This window comes from Salmo salar, chromosome ssa29 (assembly GCF_905237065.1).
Source record: "Salmo salar chromosome ssa29, Ssal_v3.1, whole genome shotgun sequence".
Lineage (NCBI taxonomy): Eukaryota > Metazoa > Chordata > Actinopteri > Salmoniformes > Salmonidae > Salmo > Salmo salar.
Window position 1 is genome coordinate 38,072,077 of NC_059470.1, and position 27,492 is coordinate 38,099,568.

The 27,492-nt window shown below is 41.5% G+C and overlaps 2 protein-coding genes and 12 non-coding genes across 21 annotated transcripts; all 14 read right to left on the bottom strand.

Annotated features, from left to right (window-relative positions):
* Positions 1-139: 139 nt before the first annotated feature.
* On the bottom strand, positions 140-7,820 carry LOC106590668 (60S ribosomal protein L7). Of its 2 annotated transcripts, none has more exons than XM_045711001.1 (7): positions 7,717-7,820; positions 7,076-7,175; positions 4,690-4,856; positions 4,168-4,305; positions 3,567-3,676; positions 1,364-1,574; positions 140-193 (listed from the first exon to the last, which is right to left on the bottom strand). In XM_045711001.1, exons 1-6 carry the CDS (start codon positions 7,728-7,730, stop codon positions 1,366-1,368), a joined length of 738 nt encoding a protein of 245 aa, XP_045566957.1. In that variant the 5' UTR covers positions 7,731-7,820; the 3' UTR covers positions 140-193; positions 1,364-1,365. The 2 variants fall into 2 exon arrangements, with proteins under 2 accessions (XP_045566957.1, XP_045566958.1); XM_045711002.1 differs by lacking the exon at positions 7,717-7,820 and adding an exon at positions 4,977-4,978.
* On the bottom strand, positions 397-488 carry LOC123731571 (small nucleolar SNORD12/SNORD106). Its single transcript, XR_006762780.1, has one exon. It is a non-coding gene; the product is annotated as a small nucleolar SNORD12/SNORD106 (small nucleolar RNA).
* Positions 3,322-3,413, bottom strand: LOC123731569 (small nucleolar SNORD12/SNORD106). Its single transcript, XR_006762778.1, has one exon. It is a non-coding gene; the product is annotated as a small nucleolar SNORD12/SNORD106 (small nucleolar RNA).
* LOC123731570 (small nucleolar SNORD12/SNORD106) lies at positions 3,813-3,904 on the bottom strand. Its single transcript, XR_006762779.1, has one exon. It is a non-coding gene; the product is annotated as a small nucleolar SNORD12/SNORD106 (small nucleolar RNA).
* LOC123731572 (small nucleolar SNORD12/SNORD106) lies at positions 4,398-4,489 on the bottom strand. Its single transcript, XR_006762781.1, has one exon. It is a non-coding gene; the product is annotated as a small nucleolar SNORD12/SNORD106 (small nucleolar RNA).
* On the bottom strand, positions 6,820-6,911 carry LOC123731579 (small nucleolar SNORD12/SNORD106). Its single transcript, XR_006762787.1, has one exon. It is a non-coding gene; the product is annotated as a small nucleolar SNORD12/SNORD106 (small nucleolar RNA).
* A 5,274-nt stretch (positions 7,821-13,094) lies between the features above and the next one.
* On the bottom strand, positions 13,095-21,521 carry LOC123723900 (60S ribosomal protein L7). 7 transcript variants are annotated; one of them, XR_006762733.1, is made up of 8 exons: positions 21,450-21,521; positions 20,809-20,908; positions 18,952-19,059; positions 18,342-18,473; positions 17,313-17,479; positions 16,385-16,492; positions 15,775-15,905; positions 13,095-13,484 (listed from the first exon to the last, which is right to left on the bottom strand). XR_006762733.1 is itself a non-coding variant. In XM_045711004.1 (7 exons), the coding sequence occupies exons 1-7, from the start codon at positions 21,461-21,463 to the stop codon at positions 13,480-13,482; spliced, it is 657 nt and encodes a 218-aa protein (XP_045566960.1). In that variant the 5' UTR covers positions 21,464-21,521; the 3' UTR covers positions 13,396-13,479. The 7 variants fall into 7 exon arrangements, 4 of the variants coding, with proteins under 4 accessions (XP_045566961.1, XP_045566960.1, XP_045566962.1 ...); XR_006762732.1 differs by lacking the exon at positions 15,775-15,905 and having other exon boundaries at positions 13,095-13,483; positions 16,326-16,492; XM_045711004.1 differs by lacking the exon at positions 16,385-16,492 and having other exon boundaries at positions 13,396-13,483; positions 15,774-15,905.
* LOC123731580 (small nucleolar SNORD12/SNORD106) lies at positions 15,420-15,511 on the bottom strand. The gene has a single exon (XR_006762788.1). It is a non-coding gene; the product is annotated as a small nucleolar SNORD12/SNORD106 (small nucleolar RNA).
* LOC123731573 (small nucleolar SNORD12/SNORD106) lies at positions 15,995-16,086 on the bottom strand. The gene has a single exon (XR_006762782.1). It is a non-coding gene; the product is annotated as a small nucleolar SNORD12/SNORD106 (small nucleolar RNA).
* Positions 17,022-17,113, bottom strand: LOC123731577 (small nucleolar SNORD12/SNORD106). Its single transcript, XR_006762785.1, has one exon. It is a non-coding gene; the product is annotated as a small nucleolar SNORD12/SNORD106 (small nucleolar RNA).
* Positions 17,987-18,078, bottom strand: LOC123731581 (small nucleolar SNORD12/SNORD106). The gene has a single exon (XR_006762789.1). It is a non-coding gene; the product is annotated as a small nucleolar SNORD12/SNORD106 (small nucleolar RNA).
* Positions 18,562-18,653, bottom strand: LOC123731575 (small nucleolar SNORD12/SNORD106). The gene has a single exon (XR_006762783.1). It is a non-coding gene; the product is annotated as a small nucleolar SNORD12/SNORD106 (small nucleolar RNA).
* On the bottom strand, positions 19,590-19,681 carry LOC123731578 (small nucleolar SNORD12/SNORD106). Its single transcript, XR_006762786.1, has one exon. It is a non-coding gene; the product is annotated as a small nucleolar SNORD12/SNORD106 (small nucleolar RNA).
* LOC123731576 (small nucleolar SNORD12/SNORD106) lies at positions 20,554-20,643 on the bottom strand. Its single transcript, XR_006762784.1, has one exon. It is a non-coding gene; the product is annotated as a small nucleolar SNORD12/SNORD106 (small nucleolar RNA).
* Positions 21,522-27,492: the final 5,971 nt, after the last annotated feature.

Sequence of the window (27,492 nt, forward strand, 5' to 3'; positions counted from 1 at the left end):
ACCGTAGCTCTCCAGCAACAAGCTTGGAGAGCCCTGCTGTTGAATCCAGTGGATTTTATGTAGGAAAACACTTGGGAAGGTTCAACATACTGCACAAAACAGATTTTAGACACCAGAGTTACGAGACAAAACCAATAAGTTCCTTTTGATGTTTATTGTACAGACTCAACAGCATCCTTTGGGGGAAAGAAACCTGGAAGACAAGAATAGTTTATATTTAATACCAGAAAACAAGACAAGTTTCTTACAGCACTGAGTTTGAGATTAATTGTCAATGTTCTAATGTTTTCCAGCACTGAGCACAAATTTGAACTGAGCATCTAAAAAAAAAAAAAAAAAATCCTTTAATTCACTAAGTAACTGGATGGAAAAACATCCTCAAAGTGTCAGTAGTTCAATGTGGTTTCAGACAAATTGGCTTATTTTTCAGACTGGTTTCACCAGAGTCGATAAGATGGGGAAAAAAGTTGAGCATCATTAACCACATTGTTTAAAAACAGAAATTGGACACTTAGGACTTGAGATACCCATAAACAATGTTGAAATGGTTTTGTTCTCGATCATAGCACTAGTAGAAAGCTAATAAGCCAGTAGTCACCAACCCTGACAAAAACAAGACCGGATTCATCTCGTCAAGATCTTGGATTCAAAAGCGAAAACAAAACCCTAAACACACGTTGGCTTTCCAGAACCAGAACCAGGGTCTGCGGACCTCAGTCATATGCCTCAATAATCTTTCCTTCGTCCCTAAGTGTGCCCATGTTCACTTCCCCCTCACTCACTCACTCAAAAGGAAAATAGCCGTTATAAGAAATAAAATGAAACTCCCATCTAACTCATAGCCTCCAAATCCAAAGCTTATATATTTGTGGAAAGAATTGAAGTGCACACATCAAGAGAACGATAGACAACAGTCTGAGCTGGAGCACTGATCTAATACCAGGTCATCATGTAAAAATGAATACTGATCCTAGATCAAAACACCTACTCTGAGACACACACACACACATCCCCAGAAGTTCAAAGTTAAGTCCCAAAATGGCACCCCAATTCCCTATATAGTGAACTACTTATGGGTTGAACTAGTACACTATACAGGGAATAGGGTATCACTTGGGATACAAACATACAGGTTTCCCCATCTCACCTTAACCCCCACCCCCGTCCCTGGCATTTCCCCCTAACTCAATCCTTGGGACCTCAACTTGTGAACATTTTGGTGTTAGCCCCCAACGATACAAAGCTTGTTGACTATTTGAATCAGCTGTGTAGCGCTAGGGGGGGGTGGGGTGGGGTCCCGAGGACAGAGTTTTGGAAACACTGCCTTAAAACATTTTTTTTTTTTAAATAAATGGTGAGTCACCTCTAGTTCATTCTCCTGATGAGTCTGTTGATCTGGTCCTCTCTGTTTCCAGCATCTCCTCCCTCCACAAAGTGAGTCGTCTTCTTGTTCATGCCGCCGCGGGGTGTGGACAGTTTGAAGGGCCACAGGAAGTTGTTGGCAGGCTTGAAGTTCTTCCCGACTGTGTAGATCTCATGGATCAGGTCCTCCACACAGATGATACTGTATTTACCTGGAGGGACAAGGACAGAGTGAGGACTGAGCGTACATGGGCGTTTAAAAGGGTAATCTGCAGTGTAATTCAAAGAGCTGAATTTTTTTTTAAATAACCACTTAAATTGATAAGACATATGGAAGGACTGACCATCCAGGAGATTATCCATTTAATCTAATTTTAATGGTCACATTCAATGACTCTGGAAAGTATTCAGACACCTTGACTTATTCCACATTTTGTTACATTACTGCCTTATTCTAAAATATATTTTTTTAATCATCGGCAATCTACACAAAATACCCCATAATGACAAAGTGAAAACAGGTTAAGCATTTTTGCAAACAAAAAATACAAATCTTATTTAAACAAGTATTCAAGTGCATCCTGTTCCCATTGATCAGTAAGACGTTTCTACAACTTGATCCCAGTCCCACCTGTGGTAAAAGCAATTTATTGGACATGATTTGGAAGGGCACACCTGTCTATAAAAAGGTCCCACAGTTGACAGTGCATGTCAGATCTGAGAACGAATTGTGATGAGAATAAAACCCTTTCTAGAGTGTTGGATGTTTCTAAGAGCACAGCCATATTTGGGGAAAAAACTGCAGACTAACTCGGGCTGGCCGTCCGACCAAACTGAGCAATCTGGGGAGAAGGGCCTTGGTCAAAGAGACGAGCAAGAACCTGACAGTCACTGATATAGCTTCTCGGTAGGGATGGGAGAAGCTTCCAGAAGGACAACCATCTCTCAAGCACTCCAAGAATCAGGCATTTATAGTAGAGTAGCAAGACAGAAGTCACTCCCCAGTAAAAGACACATGACCGTCTGCTTGGAGTTTGCCAAAAGGCACCTAAAGAACTCAGACCATGAGACAATATTCTCTGGTCTGATGAAACCAAGATTGAACTCTTCAGCCTGAATGTCAAGCGTCAATTCTGGAGGAACCCTGGCACCATCCCTACGGTGAAGCATGGTGGTGGCGGCAGTATCATGCTGTGGGGGATGTCTTTCAGCGGCAGGGACTGGGAGACTAGTCAGGATCGAGGCAAAGTACAGAGAGATCCTTGATGAAAAGCTACTCCAGAGCACGCAGGACCTCAGACAAGATTCACCTTCCAACAGGACAACGACCCTAAGCACACAGCCAAGACAACGCAGGAGTGGCTTCAGGACAAGTCTCTGAAAGTCCTTGAGTGGCCCAGCCAGAGCCTGTACTTGAACCCGATCGAACATCCCTGGAGAGACCTGAAAATAGCTGTGCAGCGACGCTCCCCATCCAACCTGACAGAGCTTGAGAGGATCTGCAGAGAAGAATGGGAGAAACTCCCCAAATACAGGTGTGCCAAGCTTGTAGCGTCATACCCAAGAAGACTTGAGGCTGTAATCGCTGCCAACGGGGCTTCAACAAAGTACTGAGTAAAGGGTCTGAATACTTACGCAAATGGGATTACATCTTTGTTTTTATAAATAAATATGCAAAAATTCCAAAAACTGTTTGCTTTCTCATTTTGGGGTGTTGTGTGTAGATTGATGAGGGAAAAAACAATTTAATCAATTTTAGAATAAGGCTGTAAAGTAACAAAATGTGGAAATGCCAAGTGGTCTGAATACTATCTGAATGCCCTGTATATAGCAGATGTCATTGCTGGTGTAGAGAAAAGCTTCCGGCTAGAGGTTTGTGTACAGTAATGGGATATCCATGTCCCAAATCACTAAATGCAGTTGCATATTCTGCCATTTCAGATTGCAGGTGTTTTTCTCAATGTGGTTTCAGACAAATTGGCTTATTTTTCAGACTGGATTCACCAGAGTCGATAAGATGGGGAAAAAAGTTGAGCATCATTAACCACATTGTGACATTTGAATGACAGGACAATCAGTGCCGATTTGTCCCATCGTGTAAGGGATCATCTTGACCAATCTAGTCTATGTTAAGAGTACGTGTGAAAAAGGCTTTGACTTCCAACATTATGGGCGCTTTCAGTCCCATATAAGTAAACGCGTACCCAGGGCCTTCTCGACCAGGGCGTTGTCTGTGAGGGCAATACGCTGCTTGGTCATCCTGCCATGGCCACGCTTGTAGATCAGCTCGCGAACAGACTTCAGGTTAGGGTACCTGGGAAACAAGAGCAGGAAAATACTATGTGGAACAGCATGCAAGCGTAGTCGCAACGAAACAGTGAGAACCACTGCATCTGCACCCAAACAAAACATTTGGTTCATTTCATACTGGGCATGCCATTAGTAATATCAATGTGGTTTCAGACAAATTGGCTTATTTTTCAGACTGGATTCACCAGAGTCGATAAGATGGGGAAAAAAGTTGAGCATCATTAACCACATTGTGAAAAAAATTCCAGACAAACACTGCATCAGAAGTTATGTTGTACCACTACTTAATCACTGCCAAGTAAAGCAACACAAAACCATAACTGTTAAATTCAACAGATCAAAGCAGGGGTGTATTCATTAGTACAAACCTGTTCGTAACATGAAAAGTTCTGCTATGAAAATGAGCATTTCTTGTTGGCCAATTCTGGTTAGTCCCTCCCTACATCGGACCCATGGCTTCCTAGTGAATACACCGTGGTAGTAATGTCGGCTTACCCCCAAGCGATGTAGGGCTCGGCGATCCTCAGCATGTTGATGGAAGCCTTGTTCAGTTTGACAAACACGCCGTTGAAGATCTGACGCAGACGCATGAGCTGGAGGACCTTGCGCACCTTGGGACTGACACCGTTGATACTGACATGGGGGGAGGAGGGGGGTACAGTGTTAGAAATATGTTCAGCACAGCATCACATGTTAATTTTCAAGTCAGCGTTCAGTTTACATTCAATGTGGTTTCAGACAAATTGGCTTATTTTTCAGACTGGTTTCACCAGAGTCGATAAGATGGGGAAAAAAGTTGAGCATCATTAACCACATTGTGTAGACGTTTGAAAGACAGGAAGAAGACATGGTCGCCAGCTATACCAAGTAACAAATAAAATCAATGTCCAGGTAACGACTTAAATACATCCATGTTTTACCCAGCACCTGAGTAATGGTGCACGAGACAGACATGGAAATCTGACAAAAAAACTGGGATAAAATATGCATTTAGCAGTCTAATCCACAGAAACATACCCCCTGATCCTGATGACGAAGGCCAGCTTGGGCTCAGCTGGGACGTAGAAGTTCCCAACCTTGCGGGCTGTCCGCCCCATGCGGATCTCACGCCGGTACATCTCCCTGTACTCCTTGTGGTACTTCTCAGCCCTCTTGTAGATCAGTTTCCTGGTCACCTTACGAGTCTGGGGATTTAAGGCATAAACATGAGTCGGAGCAGAACATTACAGCTGGATAACCTGTTGGGGATAGGGGGCAGTATTGACACGGCTGGATAAAAAACGTAACCGATTTAATCTGGTTACTTCTCCTGCCCAGTAACTAGAATATGCATATAATTATTGGCTTTGGATAGAAAACACCCTAAAGTTTCTAAAACTGTTTGAATGGTGTCTGTGAGTATAACAGAACTCATTTGGCAGGCAAAAACCTGACAAGGTTTCATGCAGGAAGTGGCCTGTCTGACAAGGTGTCGTTCTTCTTGTCTCTGTTTATTGAAGAGTGAGGATCTTAGCTGTCCCGTGACACTTCCTACGGCTGCCATAGGGTCTCAGAAGGCGGTAAAAAGCTGAATCGTGGCTTTGCAGGCTCTGGCTGAAACAAGGTAGCGCGTTTGGGTAGTGGCTGGTTACAGTACTGTGAGACTCAGGCTCGTGCCCGCGTCGACCGAAAGCTTTGTTTACTTTCCTCTGTTTAGCTAAAAGGAGATTCCCGGTCGGAATATTATCGCTTTTTTACGAGAAAATGGCATAAAATGGATTTTAAACAGCGGTTGACATGCTTCGAAGTACGGTAATGGAATATTCAGATTTTTTTGTCCCGAATTGCGCCACGCGCACGACCCTTATTTATCCTTTCAGATAGTGTCTGGGACGCACGAACAAAACGCCGCTATTCGGATATAACGATGGATTATTTTGGACCAAACCAACATTTGTTATTGAAGTAGCAGTCCTGGGAGTGCATTCTGACGAAGACAACAAAAGGTAATCAAACTTTTATAATAGTAAATCTGATATTGGTGAGTGCTAAACTTGCCGGGTGTCTAAATAGCGAGCCCGTGATGGCTGGGCTATGTACTTAGAATATTGCAAAATGTGCTTTCACCAAAAAGCTATTTTAAAATCGGACATATCGAGTGCATAGAGGAGTTCTGTATCTATAATTCTTAAAATAATTGTTATGTTTTTTGTGAACGTTTATCGTGAGTAATTTATTAAATTGTCATCGAATTCCCCCAGAAGTATGCTAGTTCTGAACGTCACATGCAAATGTGAAAAGCTGGTTTTTGATATAAATATGAACTTGATTGAACAAAACATGCATGTATTGTCTAACAATGTCCTAGGGTTGTCATCTGATGAAGATCATCAAAGGTTAGTGCTGCATTTAGCTGTCTTCTGGGTTTTTGTGACATTATATGCTAGCTTGAAAAATGTGTGTCTGATTATTTCTGGCTTGGTACTCTGCTGACATAATCTAATGTTTTGCTTTCGTTGTAAAGCCTTTTTGAAATCGGACAGTGTGGTTAGATTAACGAGAGTCTTGTCTTTAAATAGATGTAAAATAGTGATATGATTGAGAAATTGAAGTAATAGGATTTTTAAGGTATTTGAAAATCGCGCCACTGGATTAGACTGGCTGTTGCGTAGGTGGGACGAATTCGTCCCGCCGAGCCCAGAGAGGTTAACTTCACAGTATGACCAAAGTTGCTTTTTTTAGCAGGATGTAGGGAATTCACCCACCACTGTAAAATGTAGAGAAAAGGCCAATTCAGGAGGGTGCTACGAAATGTCAAAACCGTAGCTCTTTAGTAGTGTCATTATAAAGGATAGACTATTCTCTGCAATACTTGACAGTGTTGATAAAATATGAACTTTCATTTGCTTTGACTTTTGCTAGTTTAGACTGTGCCACTCTTGGTTGTATATCTTCCATATCTGGTGTTGGACCAATCAATTTATAAATGTTTGTATAAACCTGGAATGAATCCATCATTTTATGGGTGAACAGCCATAAGGATGCAATGTTCTAAAACAGATCATATCAAAATTGTATTTGTGAAATACAACAGGTGTAGTCGACTTTACAGTAGACCAACAATGCAGTCTCAATGTTATAACTAACAATGATTATTTAGGACATTTCTATGTGGTTTCAGACAAATTGGCTTATTTTTCAGACTGGTTTCACCAGAGTCGATAAGATGGGGAAAAAAGTTGAGCATCATTAACCACATTGTAGTTATACATTTTGAATGACAGTGGGTAACTATTACCCCCCTACACACCCAGACAGCTCTACTCAGTACATCAACTGCATTTAAAGGGGAGATGATATGTATTGTAAACTTAAATATGGAAGCCTGCTAGTTAGGTTAATACTTGGGTTAGTTCAAACTCACTTTTTTTTCGGCAAGCATCTTCTTGATGCGCACAGCCTTCATGGTGGCGAAGGCCTTCCGCCTTTTCAAAAGGCTCTCAGGGACCGCCGGAACCTTCTTTCTGCAACAGATGCAACACTTTGTTTAGAGTAAAGGGGGGAAATAGTTTAACATGGACGTGACTGACTGAGAAATAGTATCTTAACGGACAAAACGTGTTGCGAAAGCTGTTAGTTTCACCTAGCTCTTAGCAACATCACCGCTAACTAGCCATTTCCAAAACGTGAGCTAACCTGGCTTGTTAGTTTTGCCGGGCGAAGACAGAAGCAAAAAGTCTACTTTGTGATATTGTAGTGATCAAACAGCGAAATACTCAGAAAATACTTTGCAACTCATTGATAATATGTAAGTAATACTACGAGCCACGCATACAGGTTAAAACATGTGCAAATGGATTCGCAAGCCGGGCATGTTTCTAACCATATCCAGTCCCGAGTCAACCAAATCAACAAAGATATCGTAGAGTAAAAAACGCAACTCAACACTACCGACACGAAAAACATGTTCTTTAGCTGGCAATAACTTATTTAATGTGAAAAAACGTTGGATATTTGTTAAATTAGTAGATGGGCACAGATTGTGGCAGAGAAGAAATCACTTACTCTGCGTCCGCCATTGTGTCCACCGAGAAAGAGACATTCTATCCTGCGCATGCGTGAGTTGAAAGCTTGTAGGACCCCAGTCGCTGTCTATTAAACTGCCTGAGAAGAATTCCCTCTTGCCGCTAATCTCGCAGTGTCTGCCCTCCACTGGCGATTTTAGCATGTACATCTTGCTGGGGGCAAACTCAACATGAGAAACGGTGCACACGAACTCTTATGACCTACATTTAAAAAAAAAAATGTATTTAACATTTATTTAACTAGGCAAGTTAGTTAAGAACAAATTCTTATTTACAATGACAGCCTACCAAAATGCAAAAGGCCTCCTGTGGGGGCTAGGATTAAAAATACAAATAAATTAAATAAAAAATATAGGACAAAACACACATCATGACAAGACAACACAACACTACATAAAGAAAGACCTAAGACAACAACATAGCATGGCAGCAACACAACATGACAACAACATGGTAACAACACAACATGACAACAACATGGCAGCAACACAACATGACAACAACATGGCAGCAACACAACATGACAACATCATGGTAGCAACACAACATGACAACAACATGGTAGAAACACAACATGACAACAACATGGCAGCAACACAACATGACAACAACATGGTAGCAACACAACATGACAACAACACAACATGACAACAACATGGTAGCAACACAACATGACAACAACATGGCAGCAACACAACATGACAACAACACGGTAACAACACGACAACAACATGGCAGCAGCACAATATGGTAGCGGCACAAAACATTAAAAACATTAATGGGCACAAACAGCACAAAGGTCAAGAAGGTAGAGACAGCAATACATCATGCGAACCAGCCACAACTGTCAGTAAGAGTGATCGAGTCTTTGAATGAAGAGATTGAGATAAAACTGTCCAGTTTGAGTGTTTGTTGCAGCTCGTTCCAGTCGATGGCTGCAGCGAACTGAAAAGACGAGCGTCCCAGGGATGTTTGTGCTTTGGGGACCTGTAACAGAATGTGACTGGCAGAAGGTGTGTTGTATGTGGAGGATGAGGGCTGCAGTAGATGTCTCAGATAGGGGGGAGTGAGGCCTAAGAGGGTTTTATAAATAAGCAACAACCAGTGGGTCTTGCGACAGGTATACAGAGATGACCAGTTTACAGAAGAGTAGAGAGTGCAGTGATGTGTCCTATAAGGAGCATTGGTGGCAAATCTGATGGCCGAATGGTGAAGAACATCTAGCCACTCGAGAGCACCCTTACCTGCCAATCTATAAATTACGTCTCCGTAATCTAGCATGGGTAGGATGGTCACCTGAATCAAGGTTAGTTTGGCAGCTAGGGTGAAAGAGGAGTGATTACGATAGAGGAAACCAAGTCTAGATTTAACCTTAGCCTGCAGCTTTGATATGTGCTGAGAGAAGGACAGTGTACCGTCTAGCCATACTCCCAAAGAACTTGTATGAGGTGACTACCTCAAGGTCTAAATCCTCAGAGGTAGTAATCACACCTATGGGGAGAGGGACATTCTTCTTACCAAACCACATTACCTTTGTTTTGGAGGTGTTCAGAACAAGGTTAAGGGCAGAGAAAGCTTGTTAGACACTAAGAAAGCTTTATTGTAGAGCTTTTAACACAAATCCGGGGACATAAAGCTGTCCCAACAGAAGAGCTTTCTTAGCTGATATGGAATGGCAAAATGTAGATTTCCGCCTAAATACACATACCCAAAAGTAACTGCTATTCATGTCTAATTACATGGTTCTGACATTCGAAAACTTGGTATATTTGGAAAGAATACATCTGGGAGATTATGAGGAAATGATCAGAAGATAGATAGGAGTTACATAGTTCAGAGTACACAAGATCAAGCACACACCAAATAAATAAAACATGTATTTGATTTTGAAAGTGATCTTTCATTGACAAGCTATAAGTGAATATTTGATGACTAGAGCTGGAAACACATCAGATGGCTTCCACAACATGTGATCAATATCAGAAAGAAAAAATGGGATTGATAGACCTCACAACTAGAAATGGGATTGATAGACCTAACAACTATAAATAGGATTGATAGACCTAACAACTACAAAAGGGATTGATAGACCTCACAACTATAAAAGGGATTGATAGACCTAACAACTAGAAATGGGATTGATAGACCTCACAACTATAAATGGGATTGATAGACCTGACAACTAGAAAAGGGATTGATAGACCTAACAACTAGAAATGGGATTGATAGACCTAACAACTATAAATGGGATTGATAGACCTCACAACTAGAAATGGAATTGATAGACCTGACAACTACAAAAGGGATTGATAGACCTCACAACTAGAAAAGGGATTGATAGACCTAACAACTAGAAATGGGCAGATATTTTAGTAAGTGGTGTCAGGTGTGGTCATGGGACGTTTCCAAGTGTCCCTAAACCTCTCCAAAGTGGAATATATCTGTAAATTAGATAATTCCAGTGCTATTACATATTTGCAATCCATAAATGCTATTTGTTCAGTATAAAAACACACTTTCTACCATATCATCCTCATTCAAACATTGTGGTGGTGTTATGGGGTCTCCAGGGTACATTCAAGATGTCCTTTCAACCTCTCCAAAGTGTCCGAATGTGTTCATTTCACTGTTTTTGCATGCTGGATGTGCCTAAAAGTTATTGTTCACTATAAAAACCACATTTCTACAACACCAACCTCTCTCAAACATTGTGGTGGTGTCAGGGGACATACAGGGGATATCCAGGTGTTTTTTCAACCTCTCCAAAGTGCCGGAACGTTTAGCCAAGACATATCCAATGTCTTGATCCCACATAAAAACATCAAAAACTAAACTGTTTACAAAAACAATATAAAAGCTACAGATATACAGTACCAGTCAGAAGTTTGGACACACCTACTGGATATCATAAGGTGAATGCACCAATTTGTAAGTCGCTCTGGATAAGAGCGTCTGCTAAATGACGTAAATGTAAATGAACTCATTCAAGGGTTTTTCTTTATTTTTTACTATTTTCTACATTGTAGAATAATAGTGAAGACATCAAAACTATGAAATAACACATATGGAATCATGTAGTAACCAAAAAAGTGTTAAACAAATCAAAATATATTTTATATTTGAGATTCTTCAAAGTAGCCACACTTTGCCTTGATGACAGCTTTGCACACTCTTGGCATTCTCTCAACCAGCTTCATGAGGAATGCTTTTCCAAAAGTCTTGAAGGAGTTCCCACATATGCTGAGCACTTGTTGTCTACATTTCCTTCACTCCGTGGTCCAACTCATCCCAAACCATCTCAACTGGGTTTAAGTTGGGTGATTGTGGAGGCAAGGTCACCTGATGCAGCACTCCACCACTCTCCTTGGACAAATAGCCCTTACACAGCCTGGAGGTGTGCTGGGTCATTGTCCTGTTGAAAAACAAATGATAGTCCAACTAAGCGCAAACCAGATGGGATGGCGTGTCGATGCAGAAGGCTGTGGTAGTTAAGTGTGCCTTGAATTCTAAATATATCACAGTGTCAACAGCAAAGCACCCCCACACCATCACACCTCCTCCATGCTTCACAGTGGGAACCACACATGCAGAGATCATCCATTCACCTACTATGCGTCTCACAAAGACACAGCGGTTGGAACCAAACATTTCAAATTTGGACTCATCAGACCAAAGGACACATTTCCACCAGTCTAATGTCCATTGCTCGTGTTTCATGGCCCAAGCAATTATTTTATTATTGGTGTCCTTTAGTAGTGTTTTCTTTGCAGGAATTTCTACCATGAAGGCCTGATTCAGTCTCCTCTGAACAGTTGATGTTGAGATGTGTCTGTTACTTGAACTCTGTGAAGCATTTATTTGGGCTGCAATCTGAGGCTGGTAACTCTAATGAACTTATCCTCCGCAGCAGAGATAACTCTGGGTCTTCCTTTCCTGTGGCTGTCCTCAGCCAGTTTCATCATAGCACTTGATGTATTTTTGCTACTGCACTTGAAGAAACTTTCAAAGTTCTTGAAATGTTCCGTATTGACTGACCTTCATGTCTTAAAGTAATGATGGACTGTAATTTCTCTTTGCTTATTTGAGCTGTTCTTGCCATAATATGGACTTGTTTTTTTACCAAATAGGGCTATCTTCTGTATACCACCCCTACCATGTCACAACACAACTGATTAGCTCAAACGCAAGGAAAGAAATTCCACAAAATAACTTTTAACAAAGGCACACCTGTTAATTGAAATGCATTCCAGGTGACAACCTCATGGATATGGTTGAGAAAATGCCAAGAGTGTGCAAAGCTGTCATCAAAGCAAAGGGTGGCTATTTTGAAGAATTTTAAATATAAAATATATTTTGATTCGTTTAACACTTTTTTAGTTCCATATGTGGAAAATGGCTGTAAAAACTGCTGGTAAACTTGTTTTACTTTTTTTAAAAACTTTATTTAACTGGGCAAGACGGATAAGAAATTCTTAATTACAATGACGGCCTACCCTGGCCAAACACTAACCCGAACGATGCTGGTCAATTGTGCGCCGCCCTATGGGACTCCCAATCACGGCTGGATGTGATACAGCCTGGAATCAAACCAGGGTTTGTAGTGACACATCTAGCACTGAGATACAGTGCCTTAGACCGCTGTGATACAGCCTGGAATCTAACCAGGGACTGTAGTGACGCCTCTAGCACTGAGATGCAGTGCCTTAGACCGCTGTGATACAGCCTGGAATCTAACCAGGGTCTGTAGTGATGCCTCTAGCACTGAGATGCAGTGCCTTAGACCGCTGTGATACAGCCTGGAATCTAACCAGGGTCTGTAGTGACGCCTCTAGCACTGAGATGCAGTGCCTTAGACCGCTGTGATACAGCCTGGAATCTAACCAGGGTCTGTAGTGACGCCTCTAGCACTGAGATGCAGTGCCTTAGACCGCTGTGATACAGCTTGGAATCTAACCAGGGACTGTAGTGACGCCTCTAGCACTGAGATGCAGTGCCTTAGACCGCTGTGATACAGCCTGGAATCTAACCAGGGTCTGTAGTGACGCCTCTAGCACTGAGATGCAGTGCCTTAGACCGCTGCGCCACTCAGGAGCACATTTATATTAGTGAACTTTGAGGGATTTTAAGTAATGCGTTCATTCATGCAGACACGTGACAAAATGTTTACCATCCATTTTTACTGTGTTATTAATATTGAGTGATTGATTCTAAGTTAGCTATAATAGAACAGAATAATTATATCCCCCATCATGGAGCTGGCATAATATGGACATCAAACAATGACCATCACACTGGATTCATTATCCACTAGTGGCACATCTTAAAAAATTTATAATAATAATAATAATCTGACACGTGTCTATTTTAAAATGTTTATTTCTTTTTTTACATAGTGGTCCTCAAAGTACTACATCTTAACTTTAAAAAAATAAAAAGAAAGAAAGAAGTTGGCGATAGACAAAAAAAAAAAGGTAGTTATTTAACTGTTTTTTAATGCAGTAATCAATATAGTACTAACAACACAAGGTAGAACAATAACACAGAATAAATATAAGAAAATGAGAAAGTAAGCATACTATATACAGGGTCAGTACCATATTAACAACATGCAGAGATACTGGAGTGATGGAGGTAGATATGTATAGGGGGAAGGTGACTTTACAGGAAGTTGTTGGCAGGATTGAAGTTCTTCCCGACTGTGTAGATCTCATGGATCAGGTCCTCCACACAGATGATACTGTATTTACCTGGAGGGACAAGGACAGAGTGAGGACTGAGCGTACATTGGCGTTTAAAAGGGTAATCTGCAGTTTAATTCAAAGAGCTGAGGGATTAAACAAAAGAAAACTCAAATTGATAAGACATATGGAAGGACTGACCATCCAGGAGATTATCCATTTAATCAAATTTTAATGGTCACAATCAATGCCTCTGGAAAGTATTCAGACGCCTTGACTTATTCCACATTTGTTACTTTACAGCCTTATTCTAAAATATATTAAAACAATTTTTTTTAAATCCTCAGCAATCTACACACAACACCCCATAATGACAAAGCGAAAACAGGTTAAGCATTTTCGGCAATTTAACCTCTAGGGTAGGGGGCAGTATTTGCACGGCCGGATAAAAAACGTACCTGATTTAATCTGGTTATTACTACTGCCCAGAAACTAGAATATGCATATAATTGTTTGATTTGGATAGAAAACACCCTAAAGTTTCTAAAACTGTTTGAATGGTGTCTGTGAGTATAACAGAACTCATATGACAGGCAAAAACCTGAGAAGATTCCAAACAGGAAGTGCCCTCTCTGACCATTTCTTGGCCTTCTACACTCTCTTTATTGAAAACAGAGGATCTCTGCTGTAACGTGACACTTCCTACGGCTCCCATAGGCTCCCAGAAGGCACCAGAACGTTGAATGATGACTTTGCAGCCCATGGCTGAAAAACAGTAGCGCATTTGGTAAGTGGTCGATCTGAGAACAATGAGACTGGTGCGCGTGTGCACGTGAAGAGTCCATTTTAGATTTTTAGTCTGAACGAAAACAGGGTTTCCCGGTCGGAATACTATCGCTTTTTTATGAGAAAAATCGCATAAAAATTGATTGTAAACAGCGTTTGACATGCTTCGAAGTACGGTAATGGAATATTTAGAATTTTTTTGTCACGATACGCGCCGGCGCGTCACCCTTCGGATAGTGTCTTGAACGCACAAACAAAACAGAGGATATTTGAACATAACTATGGATTATTTTGAACCAGACCAACATTTGTTGTTGAAGTAGAAGTCCTGGGAGTGCATTCTGACGAAGAACAGCAAAGGTAATCCAATTTTTCTTATAGTAAATCTGAGTTTGGTGAGTGCCAAACTTGGTGGGTGTCAAAATAGCTAGCCCGTGATGGCGAGCTATCTACTCAGAATATTGCAAAATGTGCTTTTGCCGAAAAGCTATTTTAAAATCGGACATAGCGATTGCATAGAGGAGTTCTGTATCTATAATTCTTAAAATAATTGTTATGTTTTTGTGAACGTTTATCGTGAGTAATTTAGTAAATTCACCGGAAGTTTGCGGTGGGTATGCTAGTTCTGAACGTCACATGCCAATGTAAACAGCTGGTTTTTGATATAAATATGAACTTGATTGAACAAAACATGCATGTATTGTATAACATGATGTCCTAGGAGTGTCATCTGATGAAGATCGTCAAAGGTTAGTGCTGTGTGGTTATTTTTGTCTATGTAATCTCCTAACATAATCTAATGTTTTGCTTTCGCTGTAAAGCCTTTTTGAAATCGGACAATGTGGTTGGATTAACGAGAAATGTATCTTTAAAATGGTGTAAAATAGTCGTGTGTTTGAGAAATTGAAATTAATGATATTTTTTGCCTTTTTGTATTTCGCGCCATGCTATGTCACTGGCTGTGGAATAGTGTGGGACGGTCACATCCAACCTAGCCCAGAGATGTTAATCTATTTTAGAATAAGGCTGTAAAGTAACAAAATGTGGAAATGCCAAGTGGTCTGAATACTTTCCAAATGCACTGTATATAGCAGATGTTATTGCTGGTGTAAAGAAAAGCTTCCGGCTAGAGGTTTGTGTACAGTAATGGGATATCCATGTCCCAAATCACTAAATGCAGTTGCATATTCTGCCATTTCAGATTGCAGGTGTTTTTCTCAATGTGGTTTCAGACAAATTGGCTTATTTTTCAGACTGGTTTCACCAGAGTCGATAAGATGGGGAAAAAAGTTGAGCATCATTAACCAGATTGTGAAAAAAATTCCAGACAAACACTGCATCAGAAGTTATGTTGTACCACTGCTTAATCACTGCCAAGTAAAGCAACACAAAACCATAACTGTTAAATTCAACAGATCAAAGCAGGGGTGTATTCATTAGTACAAACCTGTTCGTAACATGAAAAGTTCTGCTATGAAAACGAGCATTTCTTGTTGGCCAATTCTGGTTAGTCCCTCCCTACATCGGACCCTTGGCTTCCTAGTGAATACACCGTGGTAGTAATGTCGGCTTACCCCAAGCGATGCAGGGCTCGGCGATCCTCAGCATGTTGATGGAAGCCTTGTTCAGTTTGACAAACACTCCGTTGAAGATCTGACGCAGAAGCTGGAGGACCTTGCGCACCTTGGGACTGACATCGTTGATACTGAGAGGGGGGGCGAGAGGTACAGTGTTAGAAATATGTTCAGCACAGCATCACCTGTTAATTTTCAAGTCAGCGTTTAGTTTACATTCAATGTGGTTTCAGACAAATTGGCTTATTTTTCAGACTGGTTTCACCAGAGTCGATAAGATGGGGAAAAAAGTTGAGCATCATTAACCACATTGTGTAGACGTTTGAAAGACAGGAAGAAGACATGAGATTTGTCTTTATGAATTTGCCGCCCTGCTATTTCACTGGCTGTGTCCCGCAGGTGGGACGGTAGCGTCCCACATACCCAAGAGAAGTTAGATACATCCATGTTTTACCCAGCACCTGAGTAATGGTGCACAAGACAGACATGGAAATCTGACAAAAAACAGTGATAAAAAAATGCATTTAGCAGTCTAATCCACAGAAACATACCCCCTGATCCTGATGACGAAGGCCAGCTTGGGCTCAGCTGGGACGTAGAAGTTTCCAACCTTGCGGGCTGTCCGCCCCATGCGGATCTCACGCCGGTACGTCTCCCTGTACTCCTTGTGGTACTTCTCAGCCCTCTTGTAGATCAGTTTCCTGGTCACCTTACGAGTCTGGGGATTTAAGGCATAAACTGAGTCGGAGCAGAACATTACAGCTGGTTAACTTCACAGTATGACCAAAGTTGCTTTTTTTAGCAGGATGTAGGGAATTCACCCACCGCTGTACAATGTAGAAATAGCCAAACCAAGAGGGTGTTACGAAATGTCAAACCGTAGCTCTTTAGTAGTGTCATTATAAAGGATAGACTATTCTCTGTAATACTTGACAGTGTTGATAAAATATGAACATTCATTTGCTTTTACTTTTGCTAGTTTAGACTGTGCCACTCTTGGTTGTATATCTTCCATATTTGGTGTTGGACCAATCAATTTATAAATGTTTGTATAAACCTGGAATGAATTCATCCTTTTATGGGTGAACAGCCATAAGGGTGCAATGTTTAAACTAATCCCAAAAAATTGTCACATGCACTAAATACAACAGGTGTAGTCGACCTTATAATGGAATGCTTACTTACAAGCCCTTAACCAACAATGCAGTGTCAATGTTAAAGCTAACAATGATTATTTAGGACATTTCTATGTGGTTTCAGACAAATTGGCTTATTTTTCAGACTGGTTTCACCAGAGTCGATAAGATGGGGAAAAAAGTTGAGCATCATTAACCACATTGTGTAGACGTTTGAAAGACAGGAAGAAGACATGGTCGCCAGCTATACCAAGTAACAAATAAAATCAATGTCCAGGTAACGACTTAAATACATCCATGTTTTACCCAGCACCTGAGTAATGGTGCACGAGACAGACATGGAAATCTGACAAAAAACAGTGATAAAATATGCATTTAGCAGTCTAATCCACAGAAACATACCCCCTGATCCTGATGACGAAGGCCAGCTTGGGCTCAGCTGGGACGTAGAAGTTCCCAACATTGCGGGCTGTCCGCCCCATGCGGATCTCACGCCGGTACGTCTCCCTGTACTCCTTGTGGTACTTCTCTTCCCTCTTGTAGATCAGTTTCCTGGTCACCTTACGAGTCTGGGGATATAAGGCATAAACTGAGTCGGAGCAGAACATTACAGCTGGTTAACTTCACAGTATGACCAAAGTTGCTTTTTTTAGCAGGATGTAGGGAATTCACCCACCGCTGTACAATGTAGAAATAGCCAAACCAAGAGGGTGTTACGAAATGTCAAACCGTAGCTCTTTAGTAGTGTCATTATAAAGGATAGACTATTCTCTGTAATACTTGACAGTGTTGATAAAATATGAACTTTCATTTGCTTTGACTTTTGCTAGTTTAGACTGTGCCACTCTTGGTTGTATATCTTCCATATTTGGTGTTGGACCAATCAATTTATACATGTTTGTATAAACCTGGAATGAATCCATCATTTTATGGGTGAACAGCCATAAGGATGCAATGTTTTAAAACAGATCATATCAAAATTGTATTTGTCAAATACAACAGGTGTAGTCGACTTTACAGTAGACCAACAATGCAGTCTCAATGTTACAACTAACAATGATTATTTAGTACATTTCTATGTGGTTTCAGACAAATTGGCTTATTTTTCAGACTGGTTTCACCAGAGTCGATAAGATGGGGAAAAAAGTTGAGCATCATTAACCAGATTGTGAAAAAAATTCCAGACAAACACTGCATCAGAAGTTATGTTGTACCACTGCTTAATCACTGCCAAGTAAAGCAACACAAAACCATAACTGTTAAATTCAACAGATCAAAGCAGGGGTGTATTCATTAGTACAAACCTGTTCGTAACATGAAAAGTTCTGCTATGAAAACGAGCATTTCTTGTTGGCCAATTCTGGTTAGTCCCTCCCTACATCGGACCCTTGGCTTCCTAGTGAATACACCGTGGTAGTAATGTCGGCTTACCCCCAAGCGATGCAGGGCTCGGCGATCCTCAGCATGTTGATGGAAGCCTTGTTCAGTTTGACAAACACTCCGTTGAAGATCTGACGCAGAAGCTGGAGGACCTTGCGCACCTTGGGACTGACATCGTTGATACTGAGAGGGGGGCGAGAGGTACAGTGTTAGAAATATGTTCAGCACAGCATCACCTGTTAATTTTCAAGTCAGCGTTTAGTTTACATTCAATGTGGTTTCAGACAAATTGGCTTATTTTTCAGACTGGTTTCACCAGAGTCGATAAGATGGGGAAAAAAGTTGAGCATCATTAACCACATTGTGTAGACGTTTGAAAGACAGGAAGAAGACATGAGATTTGTCTTTATGAATTTGCCGCCCTGCTATTTCACTGGCTGTGTCCCGCAGGTGGGACGGTAGCGTCCCACATACCCAAGAGAAGTTAGATACATCCATGTTTTACCCAGCACCTGAGTAATGGTGCACAAGACAGACATGGAAATCTGACAAAAAACAGTGATAAAAAAATGCATTTAGCAGTCTAATCCACAGAAACATACCCCCCGATTCTAATGACGAAGGCCAGCTTGGGCTCAGCTGGGACGTAGAAGTTTCCAACCTTGCGGGCTGTCCGCCCCATGCGGATCTCACGCCGGTACGTCTCCCTGTACTCCTTGTGGTACTTCTCAGCACTCTTGTAGATCAGTTTCCTGGTCACCTTACGAGTCTGGGGATATAAGGCATAAACTGAGTCGGAGCAGAACATTACAGCTGGTTAACTTCACAGTATGACCAAAGTTGCTTTTTTTTAGCAGAATGTAGGGAATTCACCCACCGCTGTACAATGTAGAAATAGCCAAACCAAGAGGGTGTTACGAAATGTCAAACCGTAGCTCTTTAGTAGTGTCATTATAAAGGATAGACTATTCTCTGCAATACTTGACAGTGTTGATAAAATATGAACATTCATTTGCTTTGACTTTTGCTAGTTTAGACTGTGCCACTCTTGGTTGTATATCTTCCATATTTGCTGTTGGACCAATCAATTTATAAATGTTTGTATAAACCTGGAATGAATTCATCCTTTTATGGGTGAACAGCCATAAGGGTGCAATGTTTAAACTAATCCCAAAAAATTGTCACATGCACTAAATACAACAGGTGTAGTCGACCTTATAATGGAATGCTTACTTACAAGCCCTTAACCAACAATGCAGTGTCAATGTTATAGCTAACAATGATTATTTAGGACATTTCTATGTGGTTTCAGACAAATTGGCTTATTTTTCAGACTGGTTTCACCAGAGTCGATAAGATGGGGAAAAAAGTTGAGCATCATTAACCACATTGTGTAGACGTTTGAAAGACAGGAAGAAGACATGGTCGCCAGCTATACCAAGTAACAAATAAAATCAATGTCCAGGTAACGACTTAAATACATCCATGTTTTACCCAGCACCTGAGTAATGGTGCACGAGACAGACATGGAAATCTGACAAAAAACAGTGATAAAATATGCATTTAGCAGTCTAATCCACAGAAACATACCCCCTGATCCTGATGACGAAGGCCAGCTTGGGCTCAGCTGGGACGTAGAAGTTCCCAACATTGCGGGCTGTCCGCCCCATGCGGATCTCACGCCGGTACGTCTCCCTGTACTCCTTGTGGTACTTCTCTTCCCTCTTGTAGATCAGTTTCCTGGTCACCTTACGAGTCTGGGGATATAAGGCATAAACTGAGTCGGAGCAGAACATTACAGCTGGTTAACTTCACAGTATGACCAAAGTTGCTTTTTTAGCAGGATGTAGGGAATTCACCCACCGCTGTACAATGTAGAAATAGCCAAACCAAGAGGGTGTTACGAAATGTCAAACCGTAGCTCTTTAGTAGTGTCATTATAAAGGATAGACTATTCTCTGTAATACTTGACAGTGTTGATAAAATATGAACTTTCATTTGCTTTGACTTTTGCTAGTTTAGACTGTGCCACTCTTGGTTGTATATCTTCCATATTTGGTGTTGGACCAATCAATTTATACATGTTTGTATAAACCTGGAATGAATTCATCCTTTTATGGGTGAACAGCCATAAGGATGCAATGTTTTAAAACAGATCATATCAAAATTGTATTTGTCAAATACAACAGGTGTAGTCGACTTTACAGTAGACCAACAATGCAGTCTCAATGTTACAACTAACAATGATTATTTAGTACATTTCTATGTGGTTTCAGACAAATTGGCTTATTTCAGACTGGTTTCATCAGAGTCGATAAGATGGGGAAAAAAGTTGAGCATCATTAACCACATTGTAGTTATACATTTTGAATGACGGGGTTAGTTACTATTACCCCCCTACACACCCAGACAGCTCAAGCAGTACATCAACTGCATTTAAAGGGGAGATTATATGTATTGTAAACTTAAATATGGAAGCCTGGTAGTTAGGTTAATACTTGGGTTAGTTCAAACTCACTTTTTTTTCGGCAAGCATCTTCTTGATGCGCACAGCCTTCATGGTGGCGAAGGCCTTCCGCCTTTTCAAAAGGCTCTCAGGGACCGCCGGAACCTTCTTTCTGCAACAGATGCAACACTTTGTTTAGAGTAAAGGGGGGAAATAGTTTAACATGGACGTGACTGACTGAGAAATCGTATCTTAACGGACAAAACGTGTTGCGAAAGCTGTTAGTTTCACCTAGCTCTTAGCAACATCACCGCTAACTAGCCATTTCCAAAACGTGAGCTAACCTGGCTTGTTAGTTTTGCCGGGCGAAGACAGAAGCAAAAAGTCTACATTGTGATATTGTAGGGATCAAACAGCGAAATACTCAGAAAATACTTTGCAACTCATTGACAATATGCAAGTAAAACTACGAACCACGCATACAGGTTAAAACATGTGCAAATGGATTCGCAAGCCGGGCATGTTTCTAACCATATCCAGTCCCGAGTCAACCAAATCAACAAAAATATTGTAGAGTAAAAAACGCCACTCTACACTGCCGACACGACAAACATGTTCTTTAGCTGGCAGTAACTAATTTAATGTGAAATAACGTTGGATATTTGTTAAATTAGTAGATGGACATAGATTGTGGCAGAGAAGAAATCACTTACTCTGCGTCCGCCATTGTGTCCACCGAGAAAGAGACATTCTCTCATGCGCATGCGTGAGTTGAAAGCTTGTAGGACCCCAGTCGCTGTCTATTAAACTGCCTGAGAAGAATTCCCTCTTGCCGCTAATCTTGCAGTGTCTGCCCTCCACTGGCGATTTTAGCATGGAAATCTTGGTGGGGGCAAACTCAACATGAGAAACGGTGAACACGAACTCTTATGACCTACATTTAAAAAAAAAAAAATATTTAACATTTTTTTAACTAGTCAAGTTAGTTAAGAACAATTTCTTATTTACAATGACAGCCTACCAAAATGCAAAAGGCCTCCTGTGGGGGCTAGGATTAAAAATACAAATAAATTAAATAAAAATATAGGACAACACAACACCCTGTGCCTACCCTGGCCAAACACTAACCCGGAGGATGCTAGTCAATTGTGCGCTGCCCTATGGGATTCCCTTTCACAGCCTGATGTGATACAGCCTGGAATCTTACCAGAGTCTGCAGTGACACCTCTAGCACTGAGATACAGTGCCTTAGACCACTGATACAGCCCATATTAACAATGTAAAGAGATACTGGAGTGATGGAGGCAGATATGTATAAGGGGAAGGAGACAGGGATACTGGAGTGATGGAGGTAGATATGTATAGGGGGAAGGAGACAGGGATACTGGAGTGATGGAGGTAGATATGTATAGGGGGAAGGAGACAGGGATACTGGAGTGAAGGAGGTAGATATGTATAGGGGGAAGGGGACAGGGATACTGGAGTGATGGAGGTAGATATGTATAGGGGGAAGGAGACAGGGATACTGGAGTGATGGAGGTAGATATGTATAGGGGTAAGGTGACTATATACAGGGTCAGTACCATATTAACAATGTACAGGGATACTGGAGTGATAGAGGTAGATATGTATAGGGGTAAGGGGACTAGGCATCAGTATATATATGATAAACAGAGTAGCAGCAGCGTAAATTATGATTGTATGTGAGTGTGTAGAGTCCTGTGAGTGTGCATAGAGACAGTGAAAAAATAACAAGTGTGCGTCTGTGTGTGTGTGTGTGCGTATGTGTGTGTGTGGGTGTGTGCGTGTGTATGTACTGTTTTTGTATGTTATGACTGTAAACACATCCTGCTTTGACAATTTAACATTTGCTCAACAGCAACGCCGTTAGTTGTCAAAGTGATATCAAAGTTTAAAAAAAATTATAAGTCGTGAAAATAATAGACGATTTGGTATCATTTTGATGACGGAATATTGAATTAGTGTGCTGTTTCGAACGATTTCTCTATCAGTGCAATGTCCCTGGAACTGACCCTGTATATAGCTACTGACCCTGGAACTGACCCTGTATATAGCTACTGACCCTGTATATAGCTACTGACCCTGCATATGGCTATTGTCCCTGTATATAGCTACTGACCCTGTATATAGCTATTGACCCTGTATATAGCTACTGACCCTGTATATGGCTACTGTCCCTGTATATAGCTACTGACCCTGTATATAGCTACTGACCCTGGAACTGACCCTGTATATAGGTACTGACCCTGTATATAGCTACTGACCCTGTATATAACTACTGACCCTGGAACTGACCCTTTATATAGCTACTGACCCTGTATATAACTACTGTCCCTGTATATAACTACTGACCCTGTATATAACTACTGACCCTGTATATAGCTACTGACCCTGTATATAGCTACTGACCCTGTATATAGCTACTGACCCTGGAACTGACCCTGTATATAGCTACTGACCCTGGAACTGACCCTGTATATAGCTACTGACCCTGTATATAGCTACTGACCCTGTATATAGCTACTGTCCCTGTATATAGCTACTGACCCTGTATATAACTACTGACCCTGGAACTGACCCTGTATATAGCTACTGACCCTGTATATAGCTACTGACCCTGTATATAGCTACTGACCCTGGAACTGACCCTGTATATAGCTACTGACCCTGCATATAGCTACTGGCCCTGTATATAGCTACTGACCCTGTATATAACTACTGACCCTGTATATAACTACTGACCCTGGAACTGTCCCTGTATATAGCTACTGACACTGGAACTGACCCTGTATATAGCTACTGACATTGTATATAGCTACTGACCCTGTATATAGCTACTGACCCTGTATATAGCTACTGACCCTGTATATAGCTACTGTCCCTGTATATAACTACTGACCCTGTATATAGATACTGACCCTGGAACTGACCCTGTATATAGCTACTGACCCTGTATATAGGTACTGACCCTGGAACTGACCCTGTATATAGCTACTGACCCTAAATATAGCTACTGACCCTGGAACTGACCCAGTATATAGCTACTGACCCTGGAACTGACCCTGTATATAACTACTGACCCTGGAACTGACCCTGTATATAGCTACTGACCCTGTATATAGCTACTGACCCTGTATATAGCTACTGACCCTGGAACTGACCCTGTATATAACTACTGACCCTGGAACTGACCCTGTATATAGCTACTGACCCTGTATATAGCTACTGACCCTGTATATAGCTACTGACCCTGGAACTGACCCTGTATATAACTACTGACCCTGGAACTGACCCTGTATATAACTACTGACCCTGTATATAGCTACTGACCCTGTTTATAGATACTGACCCTGTATATAGCTACTGACCCTGTATATAGCTACTGACCCTGGAACTGACCCTGTATATAACTACTGACCCTGGAACTGACCCTGTATATAGCTACTGACCCTGTATATAGCTACTGACCCTGTATATAGCTACTGACCCTGGAACTGACCCTGTATATAACTACTGACCCTGGAACTGACCCTGTATATAACTACTGACCCTGTATATAGCTACTGACCCTGTTTATAGATACTGACCCTGTATATAGATACTGACCCTGTATATAGCTACTGACCCTGTATATAGCTACTGACCCTGTATATAGCTACTGACCCTGTATATAACTACTGACCCTGTTTATAGATACTGACCCTGTATATAGATACAGACCCTGTATATAGCTACTGACCCTGTATATAGCTACTGACCCTGTATATAGCTACTGACCCTGTATATAACTACTGACCCTGTATATAGCTACTGACCCTGGGACTGACCCTGTATATAGCTACTGACCCTGTATATAGCTACTGACCCTGTATATAGCTACTGACCCTGTATTGAACTACTGGCCCTGTATATACCTACTGACCCTGGAACTGACCCTGTATATAGCTACTGACCCTGTATATAGCTACTGACCCTGTATTGAACTACTGACCCTGTATATAGATACTGACCCTGGAACTGACCCTGTATATAGCTACTGACCCTGTATATAGCTACTGACCCTGTATATAGCTACTGACCCTGTATATAACTACTGACCCTGTATATAACTACTGACCCTGTATATAGCTACTGACCCTGTATATAACTACTGACCCTGGAACTGACCGTGTATATAGCTACTGACCCTGTATATAACTACTGACCCTGTATATAGCTACTGACCATGTATATAGCTACTGACCCTGTATATAGCTACTGACCCTGGAACTGAGCCTGTATATAGCTACTGACCCTGGAACTGACCCTGTATATAGCTACTGACCCTGTATATAGCTACTGACCCTGTATATAGCTACTGTCCCTGTACATAGCTACTGACCCTGGAACAGACCCTGTATATAACTACTGACCCTGTATATAGCTACTGACCCTGGAACTGACCCTGTATATAGCTACCGACCCGGTATATAGCTACTGACCCTGTATATAGCTACTGACCATGTACATAGCTACTGACCCTGGAACTGACCCTGTATATAGATACTGACCCTGTATATAACTACTGACCCTGTATATAGCTACTGACCCTGGCACTGACCCTGTATATAGATACTGACCCTGTATATAACTACTGACCCTGTATATAGCTACTGACCCTGGAACTGACCCTGTATATAGCTACTGACCCTGTATATAGCTACTGACCCTGTATATAGCTACTGACCCTGTATATGGCTACTGACTCTGGAACTGACCCTGTATATAGCTACTGACCCTGTATATAGCTACTGTCCCTGTATATAACTACTGACCCTGTATATAGCTACTGACCCTGGAACTGACCCTGTATATAGCGACTGACCCTGTATATAACTACTGACCCTGTATATAGCTATTGACCCTGTATATGGCTACTGTCCCTGTATATAGCTACTGACCCTGTATATAGCTACTGACCCTGTATATAGCTACTGACCCTGTATATGGCTACTGTCCCTGTATATAGCTACTGACCCTGTATATAGCTACTGACCCTGGAACTGACCCTGTATATAGGTACTGACCCTGTATATAGCTACTGACCCTGTATATAGCTACTGACCCTGTAAATAGATACTGACCCTGGAACTGACCCTGTATATAGCTACTGACCCTGTATATAGCTACTGACCCTGTATATAGCTACTGACCCTGTATATGGCTACTGACCCTGTATATAGCTACTGACCCTGTATATAACTACTGACCCTGTATATAGCTACTGTCCCTGTATATAACTACTGACCCTGTATATAACTACTGACCCTGGAACTGACCCTTTATATAGCTACTGACCCTGTATATAACTACTGACCCTGGAACTGACCCTTTATATAGCTACTGACCCTGTATATAACTACTGTCCCTGTATATAACTACTGACCCTGTATATAACTACTGACCCTGTATATAGCTACTGACCCTGTATATAGCTACTGACCCTGTATATAGCTACTGACCCTGTATATAGCTACTGACCCTGTATATAGCTACTGACCCTGGAACTGACACTGTATATAGCTACTGACCCTGGAACTGATCCTGTATATAGCTACTGACCCTGTATATAGCTACTGACCCTGTATATAGCTACTGTCCCTGTATATAGCTACTGACCCTGGAATTGACCCTGTATATAGCTACTGACCCTGTATATAGCTACTGACCCTGTATATAGCTACTGACCCTGGAACTGACCCTGTATATAGCTACTGACCCTGTATATAGCTACTGGCCCTGTATATAGCTACTGACCCTGTATATAACTACTGACCCTGTATATAGCTACTGACCCTGGAACTGACCCTGTATATAGCTACTGACCCTGTATATAGCTACTGGCCCTGTATATAGCTACTGACCCTGTATATAACTACTGACCCTGTATATAACTACTGACCCTGGAACTGTCCCTGTATATAGCTACTGACACTGGAACTGACCCTGTATATAGCTATTGACCCTGTATATAGCTACTGACCCTGTATATAGCTACTGACCCTGTATATAGCTACTGTCCCTGTATATAACTACTGACCCTGTATATAGATACTGACCCTGGAACTGACCCTGTATATAGCTACTGACCCTGTATATAGCTACTGACCCTGGAACTGACCCTGTGTATAGCTACTGACCCTGAATATAGCTACTGACCCTGGAACTGACCCTGTATATAGCTACTGACCCTGGAACTGACCCTGTATATAACTACTGACCCTGGAACTAACCCTGTATATAGCTACTGACCCTGTATATAGCTACTGACCCTGTATATAGCTACTGACCCTGTATATAGCTACTGACCCTGGAACTGACCCTGTATATAACTACTGACCCTGGAACTGACCCTGTATATAGCTACTGACCCTGTATATAGCTACTGACCCTGGAACTGACCCTGGAACTGACCCTGTATATAGCGACTGACCCTGTATATAACTACTGACCCTGTATATATATACTGACCCTGTATATAGCTACTGACCCTGTATATACCTACTGACCCTGGAACTGACCCTGTATATAACTACTGACCCTGTATATAGCTACTGACCCTGTATATAACTACTGACCCTGGAACTGACCCTGTATATAGCTACTGACCCTGTATATAGATACTGACCCTGAATATAGCTACTGACCCAGTATATAGCTACTGACCCTGTATATAGCTACTGACCCTGTATATAG